The sequence below is a fragment of the Dermacentor silvarum genome, chromosome 4 (assembly GCF_013339745.2).
Source record: "Dermacentor silvarum isolate Dsil-2018 chromosome 4, BIME_Dsil_1.4, whole genome shotgun sequence".
NCBI classification, from domain to species: Eukaryota; Metazoa; Arthropoda; class Arachnida; order Ixodida; family Ixodidae; genus Dermacentor; species Dermacentor silvarum.
In genome coordinates this window covers 120,193,178-120,207,222 of record NC_051157.2, presented here as the reverse complement: position 1 = coordinate 120,207,222, position 14,045 = coordinate 120,193,178, and the positions used below count along the sequence as shown (strand labels likewise).

The 14,045-nt window shown below is 45.6% G+C and overlaps 1 protein-coding gene across 1 annotated transcript in view; it reads left to right on the top strand.

Annotated features, from left to right (window-relative positions):
* LOC119450595 (syndecan-like) overlaps positions 1 to 13,844 on the top strand; it is a 111,574-nt gene extending 97,730 nt beyond the window's left edge. Inside the window, 3 exon segments of the mRNA XM_037714105.2 lie at positions 4,358 to 4,541; positions 13,545 to 13,673; positions 13,676 to 13,844. Coding sequence (XP_037570033.1) covers positions 4,358 to 4,541; positions 13,545 to 13,673; positions 13,676 to 13,713 — 351 coding nt within the window. The 3' untranslated portion in view covers positions 13,714 to 13,844.
* The last annotated feature ends 201 nt before the right edge of the window (positions 13,845 to 14,045 follow it).

The following is a 14,045-nucleotide window of genomic DNA, read 5'->3' as shown; positions in this document are numbered from 1 at the left end:
CCAATCTGAAGAACAGCTTGTTCATGTGCTCACTTCTGTGGCTGTAGCTTGCCAACTAACGGTCAAAGCGAAACGCGGCAAATGGCAGTTTGTTGTCTAAACCTGCCGCTACATGCGCTCAGTAGCCGCAGCGCGCTCCCTCTGCAGGTTGGCGCGCTATTTCAAAAGTTCGGTTTATTTTTGAACCTGCCTTGTATGAAGCAGAAGTTACCTGCCTCTCGATTTTCCTCGGTAATGGGCACTTCTGCAAATCAAGCGCGGCTATCCAGCAGCAAAATCGTTAGGAACAGACCTCGCATGCACTGATATATTGACGCGAGATAGGCTGGCACTTGCAGCCAACGGCCACTAGAACGAGAACAACGAAGTGCGTAGGGTGGAACGCGCGCCCTGAGTATTAGCCATTATTAAGAGCACCATTTTGCCGAGGCCTCGCATTTTAACTTCGAGACAATATGAGAAAAATGCAATAGCTGCAATGCAGGAACAACGCAACATTTTCAAGCGCGAGCTATAAGGCGGTTTCATGATGGTGAGATAAGGGCTCGTTGTGGCACCCCGTGGCAGCTGTTGTAGGCTACGCTATGCAGCACACCGCTGCCACCTCAGAGGCTACACGCAGCAGACGCAGCTGCATGCAGTACAAAGATGTAATGATTTTCCTGTCTTTTTGAGATTGCAGACATATCTTTTTCATTTATTTAACTAAAAATAAGCAATTATGTATTACTGATAACGTTCTCGCGATTTCAAAATCGGCCAATAGCGTTGGTGGGCCAGCAGCATTCGACGCGAGAGAAAGCGATTTTTCTCGGTTTTTGACACGAGATTGTAAATTGCCTGCTGCATGCAGTGCAGTAATATATTTGGCTCACGTATTCACAGCAACCTCTGACAGATCGGCAACATGTTCTTGCTATGTTCAAAGTGTTTCAGGGCCCTTTTAACATGTTGGCAAAACAGCGGTGTGGGGAATGGTTTGTGAACTGACAGTGAGCTTAATTTATCAGAACATGGAACACTTCCAAGAAAATGCTGGCAATGCTGGGGAACACATGTACATCCTGGCTGCGTAAAATAGTTTGGTCTCATTGAAGTTTGCTACTTGCCGATGGCCAGACTTTGTGGCACCTAATTGTGTCCACTAGTTCAGACTGTTCCATGTGCCCTGGCTTAACCATGCTAACATTGCATGTGCTGGAGTCTATGGCAGTAAGCAGCCACGTCACTGCATGCAGTGAATAGTGTCCAGGCATTTCAGCGCAGTGCTGATATTGCACCATGGCAATGAAATCCAAGCACAGCCACCGTTCACATTTGGTCCTTTTTGTAATTTTCATTCTGAAATTTCGCCAGTTTAATTCTACGCAAACTTTAACCAGTTGGGTAGGCCAGCATTGTATGTTAAAGGAGGCTGTGGGTAAATATTCTCACTGATATCACACCACTTCACTTTATCTTTTTGATGGAAATAAAAGGGGGCAGGTGAGCGCACGTCTCCTCTCCTAGACCGGCCATGGCTGCACACGGTTGTCAGCTGGGCTGATTGCTCGCGCGGCCTGCATGCCCTGCCTTGGAGATAATCTACGGAGAGCGCCAAGCTAAGATGGCCTTGACAGTGGCCGTGAAAGCTTTCGCAGGCTTTGCCTCGTACTGCCGATGTGAAGATATTGTCGACACGGCATTAAACCATACCTTTGGTTGCCGACTCGGTTTCATAGAAAATTCAAAATTTTCTTATTGAAATTTGTTTTCCACGATTGCCCGATAATTCAGGGAACTATTACTGCCCATTCCATGCTTCAAAAATCTGTCGGCAACTGTGCTTATTTGCATGAAACGCCAAATTTCAATGTATAATGAAATTTAAATACCATAACAAGGTGAAGTGCCAATTTTATACTTCGTTATATCGAAGTTTAAGTGTAATATGCGTAGTAGTTCTTCTGCAGAATGCATTGCAGATCTAAAGAAATTGCACGGCAAAATGCATGGAGTGCGACTACTACAATGGCACCCTTGCATTGCCGCCCAAGTATAAAACGGTGTTATAAGCACCAGGGACAGCAGTAGCCTGACAGCCTAGCAGGTGACACTAGCGGTTGCACGACTTTGGTGTGAGCAAACATATTTTCGTCGGGTTCACTGCTGCTCTCCTTCACACAGCTCTGATGAACTTCATGATACCTGCCATGATGGCGTAGTGGCTATGGCCTTGCGTTGCTAAGCCTGAGGAAACTCGTCTTGCGTTTTACCTAGCTACAGTGGCTATTGTGTTCAACTGAGCATGATGTCACAAATTAAATTGCTGGCTGTGGCAGCTGCATTTCAGTGGGAGATAATTCGTAAACGCTCGTGTTGAGGTCACTGTGCACTCTCAAGGGGTAGCCGCAGCCGCTGTTGTCAACAAGATGCTAACGTCTCGTCATCTGGGGGAAATGACAATCCACTAGACACACCGACTCCGTCGACTGCTTTGAAAGTAATGGATCCTTTTCACCCCATCAGAAAAGTTATCCGAACCCATGACACTGACATTGCGATGGCTCTTTTAACGGACTGTGAGACTCGCGTAACGCCATTGCTTGCAGTGAAGCGTAAGGAATCCAGGCTGACACTTCTGGTAATAAAACTTCTAGTAAGCGCAAGCTTGCCAAGCTTGCCGACTTTGTCATAAATATGCAGTGAAATTGTGATATTCCAAAACGCTTCATTGCGACGGTGCATGTGCCACAAGATGTGTTTTGCGATCGGCCAGGCACACGCGTTGGGTTGGGCGTGGGCCGCAATGTACGAAAAAGGCTGTAACAGCGGCACAAAATGCATTCTCTTGTGAAGTTGACACTTTACGACTGCCTTCGGTATGTCCAGTACCACCTCAGTGCACTGGTACGTCTTAACCTTTGCCCCCACGCCATCGCGAAGATTTCCTTGACGATGGTTTCGGTTTCGTTCGTGGCTTTGCCGTATGGCATACATATATACATACCCATTTCGCATCAAATAAGTTTCGTCACAACGAAATTTTTTGTGTGTCCCGTGAGTTTCACTATAGCACGACTCGACTGTATTTGTTTAACAGAAACTAGACTTGTTCTTCTTTATGGTAGGAGTGCACCAGTTCTAGTTCTAATGTGGCGGCTGCATTAGAAATCAGTGTCAGAAATTCACTTTGGTTACGTCATTGCAAGAACACATGCTTTTCTTTTCTTTTTTTCTTCCCACACATTTTTTTCGCCATTCCTCTAGCTGTAGCTGTCACGTAGCACGTGAAATTTTAGTGCGGGCATTTGCGATAACATGCAGGTGAATGAAACCATGTGCACTTCAAAGTGCTGTTGCTGGTTGTGTGCAACATTGGGCAATGTGTAGCTCTCCTTACCCAGTTTGCCTTCCCATAAAGACATACATATACAATATGCAACAAAATGCGGGACATACAATAGTCTTTATTCGAACAGGATGCAGTCTTATTGAACATCTCGCCACTGCTATTTCACAGCGAACTGTTTGGCATGACTGATACAAGGAAATACGAACAGCGTGCGAACTACGACTCATTCCCAAGATCGGTGAATGAATGCATCCTATTGAATTATCTTTTTGTATGCTTCCAAACTGTAATTTAAGATGGTGTGTGCTTTCAATTATGGAGTGCCAACTACAAGCTGCACTGTTTTTTGCAAATACAAGATGTCATGCTTTCCTTGTGGGGAGATGGGAATGAAAGGGGTGTGTGTTTATAGACTGCCTTCAAGATGGACATGAATGTACTACGTCAGTCTGTTTAGGTGAACATATTGCAGACCTTTATTCAGTCTTCATAAAACCAGTGCATTTCTGTTAATTCAGCAGGGCATTGAGCCCGCCACGGTATCCACGGAACCCGCCACGGTAGCCCTGTGGGTATGGTGTTGACCTGCAGAGCTCGAGGTTGCAGGCACGATCCCGGCTGTTGCGGCCGCATTTCAGTGGGACTGAAATGCCAGAAAGCTTGTGTGCTTAATTAGGTGCCCAATAAAGAGCCCCTATGATCAAGATTTATCCAGAGCCCCCCACTACGGCGTGCCTCATAATGGGATTCTGGTTTTGACATGTACGAGACTCCAGAATTAACTTTTTCCCTGAAGAAAGCTTACTGTGTTGCTTGTAATCGTGAAATTATGACTGCAAAACCTACTGTTGTGCTAGCATCATTGTGGTACATGTGCACTGCGACGGTGCATTGTGAACTTTCTCTCGTGGCACTCTACAGGAGACTCCTTTTTTGTCGTTGCAGTAAAAGTCGTGCATACTTGCCAGTGGTTAAAATTTTTCTTGCGCTAAACACCTGCCCACTGCTTGTCTTGCTTCACAGGAAGGAAACGAGATTCCAGAGCTGTCTGGTCCGGTGACAACAACCAAGGGCCCTAAGGTCGATGTGGCACACGGTCCCCCAAGCAGTGGCCACGACGATAATCGGCAAAGCAACAATATACCCTTGGGGCGCAAGCAGGACAACCGACCGTCCTCCTTTTTTGCTCAGCCTGGCATTTTGGCAGGTGGGTGGCTCGCATGACGTGCCTGTGTAGACTGGCTACTTGGGGACTACTATATTGTCGCATTGTAGTAATTGTGAAGAACCAGATAGTACCAAAACTGAGTTGCATGAACTAACTTTTCACTAGGTGTACTTGTGCCCAGAAGATAAGCACTATAGCCGCAAGTGTAATCATGGAAAATCTGATCTACAGATCAAGGGCAGTGGCTATTTATGACTCATCATAGGTTCAAACATATAATCGCTGATTATTCATTCCAGCACAATCAATCTCTGAATGTACATCAGTATTCGATTCTTGCCCGAAATCTGATTAGGCGGCATTCTTTCACTATGGAATATTCGGGAAATTTTGTTTAGACACATGTAAAAGCCTCAAAATGCCTTAAAACGAGTATGGTAACTCCCAGAAATATATTACCGAAATCATTTTTCTAGAAAGACCTAGTATGAGTACATACTTGGCGTGCAGTATGTACCTTTCCCATTCGCCCTCAACATGGAACGGAGGAGTGCCGGTGGCGGTTGGGTAGGTTGAGTGGTGATGCCCCGCTTACGGTGTTACGGCAAGAAGGCCGTCACGACACCTCATGGTGGCCGCGGTATTTACGCTTCATAACTACATGCAACTGTAAGTGTACGGCAGGACTGGTGTGCCCTTGCCGTGCTACGTGGTGCGGACCAGCTTTGTCCTGCACGGATAGTAAACAAATCCGGATTACACACTTTGTAGTGCTCAATACGTGCGTAGCACGTCAAGCCAGTAGCAGCCCGGAGTGAGCATGCGATGGCGTGCAGCCCTTATAGATGCTAACAACCATTCATTGTGAAGCATGGCTGGCATAGTGTACGTGTGGTCTGCACTTAAGTTCCACGTAGTTCGAGGCAGGTCGAGTGTGCCAGACCAATCAAAATTAGCGAGAGCCGATGGCTACAACACCCAGTGCGGTCAGGCTTCCATGCTTTGGAACTTCGCTTGTGCCCTCCTTTTTACAGCGACATAGTTTGAAGTGTTCCTTGGAACAGCTACAGAACTTTTGAAAATGTTTGTTATACCTGGACAGCAGTTTCAATAGGCAGGGTCAGAAAATTGTAAATGCCATTCAGTGTGGTTATGATCCCAGATATACCACTCTATTAGTTATAAGTGGGTTCGACTGTAGTAGATTGATTCACAAATCAGATTATTCTAACATTCACTATTTGATTTGTGTATTCAAGTATTCAAATTTGCACACTCCTATTAAAAAGTGTTAGCATGTATACATTAGACTTCTGTCAGCTCCACTGTTAATCTGAATTATCAGTTTATTTAATCTCCACCGAAGGTCCCTTCCAGCACCCATGCATTTCTAGGGACCAGAACTATTATTTTTCTATCCCAAAATAGGCTTTCACAGGATAAGTTGAGCTTGACTGGTAAGCATGTGTGCCTGATCCCAGTGGTGACCCCAATCGTGACCCTAACTGCTACAGCATCTGTCTTGGTGGGGCTATAGCCCCGTGTGCTGAAGAAACGTTATATGCCTCCAATAACACCGGTCACTGGTCAGTCTTCAGCTGATTTCAAAGTGAAGAGAGCAGCTCACAGGGATCAATTACATCTACTGTATTCAAATGCACGCCCTTTTTTTTCCCAAGAAAATTGGTCCTGAAATTGTCTGCATTAGTCTGATGTGAAACCGTATTCAGGGCAATAGCAACAGCCCATTGTCAAAGCCAGTGTCATTTCTGTTGTGGCAGAACAAGTGTTCACATAGAATGGGGTCAGCAGCACACCGTACTTTGTCCTTAATTACAGCTCGTTTGAAAGATAGTTTGCAGGCTAGAATTGACAAGTCGCATCACATGTTTTCGGCATTCCAGATACTTACATGCATTGCATGAACTGAGAAAAGTACCTAGTAAATAGTTTAGGCATGTACCTCCATAGCATTTGCGATGTTAGCAGAGTGGTTCAAGAAACTTAGTACTATCAATTGCTGCAGACTGCAAGGAGGGCAACATCTTGCAGCCCTTAGTGATAAAAAGCAGAGATTGAGAACAATAGACATCAAGTGTAAATTTCCATTCTGTGAAGGGTAAACTGCAGGCAGGGGCTCCAGAAATGTATTTTGAGTGTGAGGGCATGAGCCGAACTTTTTGTTTCTTGGTAAAACCAAAGGCTTAATCTACTACATCAGAGGGAGGTCAGCCCTTCGAACTGGGGGGTGGGGCACCCCCAGTCCCAAGGGAAGCACTGCCCAAGCTTCCCTGCAATGGAACTTGTGCAGGAGCTCTCCCCCACTGCTTCCCCACCCCCTTCGTTTCCGGAGCCCCTGACTGCAGCTGTCATCTTATTTCTAAATAATAGTTGGGTGTGTTAGGCTCGGGAACACATTAGAAGCTGGGAAGTAAGGTCATATGAACCAGCGGTTTGTGTGGACACTTTTTTTTTGTCTTATTTCAATTGTATCAACTCAATCAGTCCTATCAAGGCCAAATTAATGGAAGGTAACAGCACGTACGAGTCCTGGGCAATAAAGAATCGTTGTTTACTGAGCACTATGTTCGCTTCCACAGTGCACCCGGCACGTAGCAGTTTGTTTTCTACTGGCAGACTCGGATTTCTGAAATCTGGGACTTGCTCAAGGATTCAGCCAGCTGCTCATCAGTCTGTACAGGATCTACCATTAGTGTGGAAATGGCAGTCAAGTTTCTTAATATTGTTATAAGCATGGGGGAAATGGGGTTTATTTAGGCATGCGAGAGCAGGAACAGCAGGCTATGAACAGCAGGAATGGCCGCTGCATAGTCGTTTTCCTCTTCCTTTCTCCTTTTGATCCGCACGTCCCTTTTACGCGCTTGGACGGAACAATGTTTATTGTTCATAAGAGGAATTTAATTCTTCCATTCTGCTATAGCAGAGACCACACGTACACTTGACAATGCGTGTAAGGCGTGGCAGGGGCAAGCCTGTGCCTTGCCACGCCTCGCAACGAATGGCACTTTGCATCTACAATAGACAACTCCAGCACGCGCCAAATCCTGGTATGTTGGCTAGATGCCTTGGCAGACATCGCTTCATATTGAGCTACTGATAGAGCTTCAAAATGCGCAATCGGGATTTGGCTACTATTCATCAGTTGAGCTGGTGCAGGACAAAGCTGCTCTGAATCACGTAGCACGGCCAGAGAAGCACACGAACATGAGTATATAGTCCAGCCCTCTCGTGCACATATCCTTCATAGCTGCTACGTCGCTCCAGGCAAGTAGCGATGCAAGCCAGCCCTAGCAGCCATATCTGTCTGGAATAGATCTCCGTACTCATGTTGTGCTTTAATGCGCACGAGCTGTCTTGTACCGTCTGTGCATGTGTAGGAAGTGGTATGAGACCAATCAGATCCGTAGATATCGGGTGGCCAGTAAAACAGACATGGACGTGTCATCTTTGTGCCAAGTTTGTTTCTAATTCTAATGTTAGCTGGTGCTAGCACACATGAAGTGATGCGTTAGCTCACATGGTAATGCAAATATGCTGCAGCTCGGTCACTGCAGTGCCAACTGCTACTGCTTGCTGCAAAGGTATGCTGCTTTGCATGGCTTCTGGCCTAGCTTGTTTAGGTGGCATGGGGAAAGAGGATCCAACATTATATGCACTGAATGTCTCCTATAAGAAGTAGTTTCTGCAGCTTTTAATTGTGCCAGCTGGCTTGTGAGAAGCAACATTTCGACAATGACAATATTTCGGAACTGGTTCCTTTATTTTGCTCCAGGCTATGCTGAACCGTATGCCAAAACAACTCTAATATGGTTCCACTGTTAGCACTGAACTGCTCGTCACTCTCTTGCAAGAAAGTTTCACTATGCAGTTCAGATTTAGTTCACACAAACCAATTTGTTAGGATTCAGTTCTGGTTTGTCGAGGGTGAGCAGTTCATTTATGGTTCAGTTCCAATAGTGGTTTTGAAGCCTTAGGTTCCACTGTCCTAATGCTTTCAAGAGTCAGTTTGCAACAGTGAAGTGCAGAATATGGGGGTGCCCAGAGATGAACCAAGGGAGGCAGCCCAAGGAGCAACAGTTTGAAATGTTGTGCAGTCTCAATAGAATCAAACAAAATGATAAATTGGGCTGATATGGAGCCATCCTTCAGATGGCACTAAGATTAGGAGACCTTGTCGAAGGTCAAATACAGTGGAATGTTGTTAAAACGATCTTCACGGGAATCTGGAAAATAAAGCGTATCATTCGAAAATTTTATTATCCAATGTATTATCCAACCAAATCATATTATTAGGAAAAGAAAAATGTATCATCCCGAAAAACGTATTATGCAGAATCGTATCAATGAGGTTCCACTGTACATTGAAAGGGATGGTGCATATCCTTCATGCCATTGTCAGCGTAATTCTAGGTTGCTGCTAAAAGTGGGCCACAAGGCACCGGCTAAAGAATCCACACCAGTGGTGGTGTTACATGTACGATAAAAGGCTGTAGTAGTGAGAATAGCATCATAGGCACTTTTTTCTCTGGTCAGCTTTGGATTTAGCAAGTCTGCCAGGGTTCGGTGTTTGTTGTCATTTCTCCCAAATACAGTTGCCAACCAAAAACATGGAATCAGTGGGGACTGCCTAAAAGTCAGGAATAATTAGAATGAATTCTCGGATTTGCCAGGAAATAAGTCTTTATTTCACGATGAAATGGCCAGAAAAAGCTTGTCAATGAGTCGTTATACTCGCATATGATTTCCAGAGACCTGGTTAGTCTGTACTTCAACCATTGTCATGCTGTTGCCTGCAGATAAACAAAAGTAGTCTGTGCATGCACAGAATCTGTCCCCTGCCAACCTAGAGGTCAACCGTGTTCATATACTGAATGATCGCGAATTTGTCATTGTGTGGAGCTTCCCTTACTTAATGTCTGCCTCATGTCGAGGGCAGCAATTAAGTCCGAAGTTGGACACTCGGAACTCTCCCGTTTGCACAATCGAACTGCAAATGCAGCCTTAAAAACTTGGCTGCTTAACATGGCTTGTTTTGTGGTCTGAGTGCGGTCAGCGACTACCGGGTCGACCCGACTAAGCCTTGCTTGGCTGTGCTAGAACAATCTCTTTCTGCTTGAGTTGGTGGCCAAATTGGGACGCGGTTGTGCATGTGAAGTCCGAATTATTGAACAGTGCAGTGAAGGTGTCCGAAATTTCATTCGTTCTTATACATTAAGCCTATTGATAAACGTCGCACCTGATGTTCCGCAGCACATTTTCCTGCTTCGTGGAGTGGTCTGCGTTGCTGTAAAATTACTGTAATTGCTGTAAAATCTGCTACAGGACATTGCATTTACAATATGCCTGATTAATTATGTTTGCAAAAAGCTCCCGCATCCCTTGCAGTAAAAAAAACTAGAAATTGAGCTTAAATAAGTTCAGAACATGCAGAAAGACGAAGCGCACTTTGCTGAATGCAGAGCGCAGCTCTTACGGGCTCGTTCCTGCGTTGAGTGTCTGCATCCCTCAGCGTAACCGAATGAGCACAGCGAAGGATGAGAGTGAACACGGTGCATAGCAAGGGTTGAAAGACAGCGATAGCGAACAGCACGAGGAGGATATGGTGAAAGGGTGAAGAGGAAAGCGATGTGCCAGGACAAGACTTGCTTCACCAGTGGCGACCAGGCATGCGGGGAGCGTATCCACCGATACCATATACGGAAACAAAGTGCTGGAGTGGGCTTCGGATCCACTGCGCTATGCGCTTCACCTGCGTCGCCGCCGCTAGCAAATGGGCTCCGCATGAGCCACGCCTTTACGTGTTCATGCTCACTGTTCTGAACAGTGAGTGACGCAACCTGGTGGAAATGCTTCATCGGCCGCTGCTGCTTAACGAGCTGCCCGAGCAGAGGCTAGTGTCGCCATAGAGAGAACCCTGTCATTCAGAATCAAATTCTTTGCCACAATATATAGCAAATTCAAAGCACCTGAACAGCTGCACTCAAAATTCACTTTAGAGAGTATCGTAATCGTCGGTAAATTTTTCTTTTTTGTGCACTTGAATGCCTCTTTGACTTTTGAACTCTGCAACGAATGGTTCTGCTTCAATTTTTAGTGGTTTGGCTGAAAGAAATGAGCCCACTCGGAAGCCTGTAAGCTTTTTTGAGCCTGGTACTCATTGCAATGGCTACAACAGAGCATAGTCCGGTGAGCAGGAAGCTTTCCAATGTTTTACAAACAACCCCTACTGAAAGTGTGAACAGATGTCCTTGGCAGTGTACAAAAGCCACAACTAGAAAACAGCCTGCAGTGTGCTGCCATCTATGAAAAATAGCCAAAAACAGCGGTTCTTTGAGCGGCTGGTGGATCGGTGGCCTTGGCTGTCACGGCCTGCGGATCGCTGGCTGCAGAAGCGAATGGGTTAATTTTTGGGGCCAGCAGCTGTTATGACGGTTGGGGATATTGCTGGTAGCTCGTTTCAGGAGCAGCACGCCATGCAAGTTCAGCCGTACTAAGCAATTACTGCTACTACCATGTCCGTCATGTCTGATTGATTGAAATCTGGGACAATATCACAATTTTTGTGCGTCGTTTTATAGAACATGTAAACAATGGGAACACACCTGCAGAGTCATCTGCTGTTCTGCAACAAACACTGCATTTCCTCCTCTCCAAACCATGACACTATCACGACACCCACCCACACGTGCTGTTGTGGCTGGACTAATTCCCACCCTAAAATACTTCTTCCTCCATGGCCTCTACAGGGAAAACCACATTTACCTATAAAATGAGGGAAATTGGGCGTCGACGATATGTGCCGCACCTAGAGCACTAGTCAACAGCCGAACAGACTGCACAGGAGGGTCCGGACTCCGCTGTTCATATGGTAGCCGGGTTTCGCCACGAATCATGCCGTGAACCTTCAGTCCATCTGAGATCACCTGCAGTTGCACATTCTGTTTGAAAAAGTGTCTTGAACAAGATTGCCGACTTACTTCAATACTTTTTAATTCAGGTTAATATAAAGGTTCTTTTATTGAATGTGCGTAGCCAGCATTATGTCGATGTTCACAGTGCGTGGTCTTTACAGCAATATGACCTGTACAACAAAGGATTTTGGAGATCCCAATTGCTTCGACGTAGTGGCATTTGATTGTATTTTGCTTACATACATTTTAAGTATTTATTGCTGTAACCATTGAGGGGTGTCGCTATTTATTAAACAAATGCAAGCACGAAGCTCAGTGCTGAGATGAACTTGTGAGTACTACTGGACATATGTTGTGTTCATTAGTTTTGTTTTCCCCAGCATACAATACTGATTTGCTGCCGCAGTGTGCTCTGGATTATAATGCCAGTGTTGATGAGAAGCAGGGGGGTTAAAAAAAAGACAAATGCTACGTGAACCAACGCTCTTAAATTCTTTCCAATTCTCAAACTGCTGAGTGCCGCCTAACACCTTTCCATTGCACGCCGCGAGGGGGTGCGCACGGCAGAGTTAGCCCAGCAAGGTGCAGCATAGCAGCGCGTGTGAAAGAGGCATTGAACACTTCCCAAGCAGTCCGTCGCCCAAACAGAGCTAGTTTGAGAAATGAGATTGAGGCTCAGCTGTTAGTAAATATTTCTGGTCCTTCAAGCTCTCTTGAGCGAATGACATCGAACACAGCTATTTCAGAGGCGGTGTAGACGATGCTGTGACATACTACTTACGTGGATTTGTCACACAAAATGAGCGAGCACGCAGTGCTAGTTGCGCCTTCGTGACATCAGCTCAACTGTTCCACTCGTCGGTTCTGATGCATACATGACAACATATTGGAGCTTTAAGGATCCAACAGTCGAGATGCTACAGTTAGTAAGAATTGCAAATGACTCCATAGCATTTTCCCTTGATCAGGCAGGTCTCTGCAGGTGACTTATTTTGCAAAGTCCTGGACGAGCTGGATGAGTGCAGTCTTGCGCGGCTGGGTTGCGATGAGCACATGTGCGTGCTCACGTGCCAGATACTGAACTTTTTTATTGCCACGCCTATGCATTTCTATGCGAGAGATGTGAACCGCCGCCTAGAAACATGAGAAAGTAGCCATCGCTAACAAAAAAGCTAGTCTTTCGTAAAGCCACGCTGCAAATTCATAAGCCGTATGCGGCTCCTGTAATAAAAGCTCTTGAACTCATTGAGAGAGGCAAAGCTTTTGTCTTACTTCTTTCTCTTTCAGTTACTAGTAACTCTAGCCACGCCCGTTGGATAAAAAGCGGCCGTGCTCTAGCAGACGCAAACGGCGGTCGCAGTGAAGGGTGGTTCGTCGCAGCTTTGGACGCAAGTGCTTTCCTCTGTTCAGTTGGCTAAGTAGTGGCCTTTTTCCAATCTTTGGAATAGGTCTGTAATAAGCTGCAAATAGATTAGGGATGCACTGTGCATATTTGGCGATTTCAACTTAAAGAATGCCACTCACTAGGCGAACCACCAACGCAGCAGCTCACAACGGCCGCTGCACCATCTGTTGAGTGGAAACGAAAGGGGCCGTGCATTGACGGCCGTGACAAGGGGAGTTTGACAACTGAATGGATCTAGAAACGTTAGCATAAACAGCATTTGCTATCTGCTTTTCAGCAAGCAGTCTCGAACTTGTTTGGTATACAGGTCCACCGCCATCACACTGTTGAGTGCAGTTTTCATTTAGTAGCAGCTGTTATGGCTTTGCTCAAGCTGTTCAGAGAATGCCACTGAAGTGTATGCTGGGCAAGCTGAAAAATTCTTGTGCTGTCAAACTTTGTTATAAGACAACACATCAGACATAAAAAAATATCTTCATTATAATATCTTCATATTTGATAGTATTCGTTATAAGTATATATTCATTATGTGCGGGTATTGATGAAAAACATTTTAGATTTACTTTTTATATCCATAATTTATATTCATGTTTATTGCAAGTTCAACTGTACTGCTGTGGGGTTGACACAGCTTTGCATTAGGCGTGGTCTGTGTTATTTGTGCCCTATTACCTGCCAACCTCTGTCTATTGTTCCTCTGTGCAGCGGTGATCGGTGGTGCCGTCGTGGGCCTGTTGTGTGCCATCCTGCTTGTCATGTTCATTGTCTACCGGATGCGCAAGAAGGACGAAGGAAGCTACGCCCTGGACGAACCCAAGCGGTCGCCGACAGTCAACTCTACATGCGTAGCAGCAACAAGGAGTTCTACGCCTAGAGAGAGAGATCGCCACCGACACACGTGCAAAAGAGACGCCTCTCTTCCTCCTCCCCACTTGCCTGTACCCTCAGCTAGCGCAACACCAGCACCAAAGGGCAAGCCACAAACTTCTCGCAGTGAAGGCGTCATCAAATGCTGCAGCTGCGGAAGTGTGTAACTAGAAATTTGTGCGGTTTGCCATGTGGGTTCCCAAGCCCCCTCCCGTTAATTTTTTCCTCTCCATGTAGAGTAACTTTTTAACAAACTTTTTTTCCTAGTTGCCTTCTTGTGTTCCTTGAACCTGTTTTAATGTGAAGCGTATTCTTAAAAAAAAATGACATTTTAAAAAC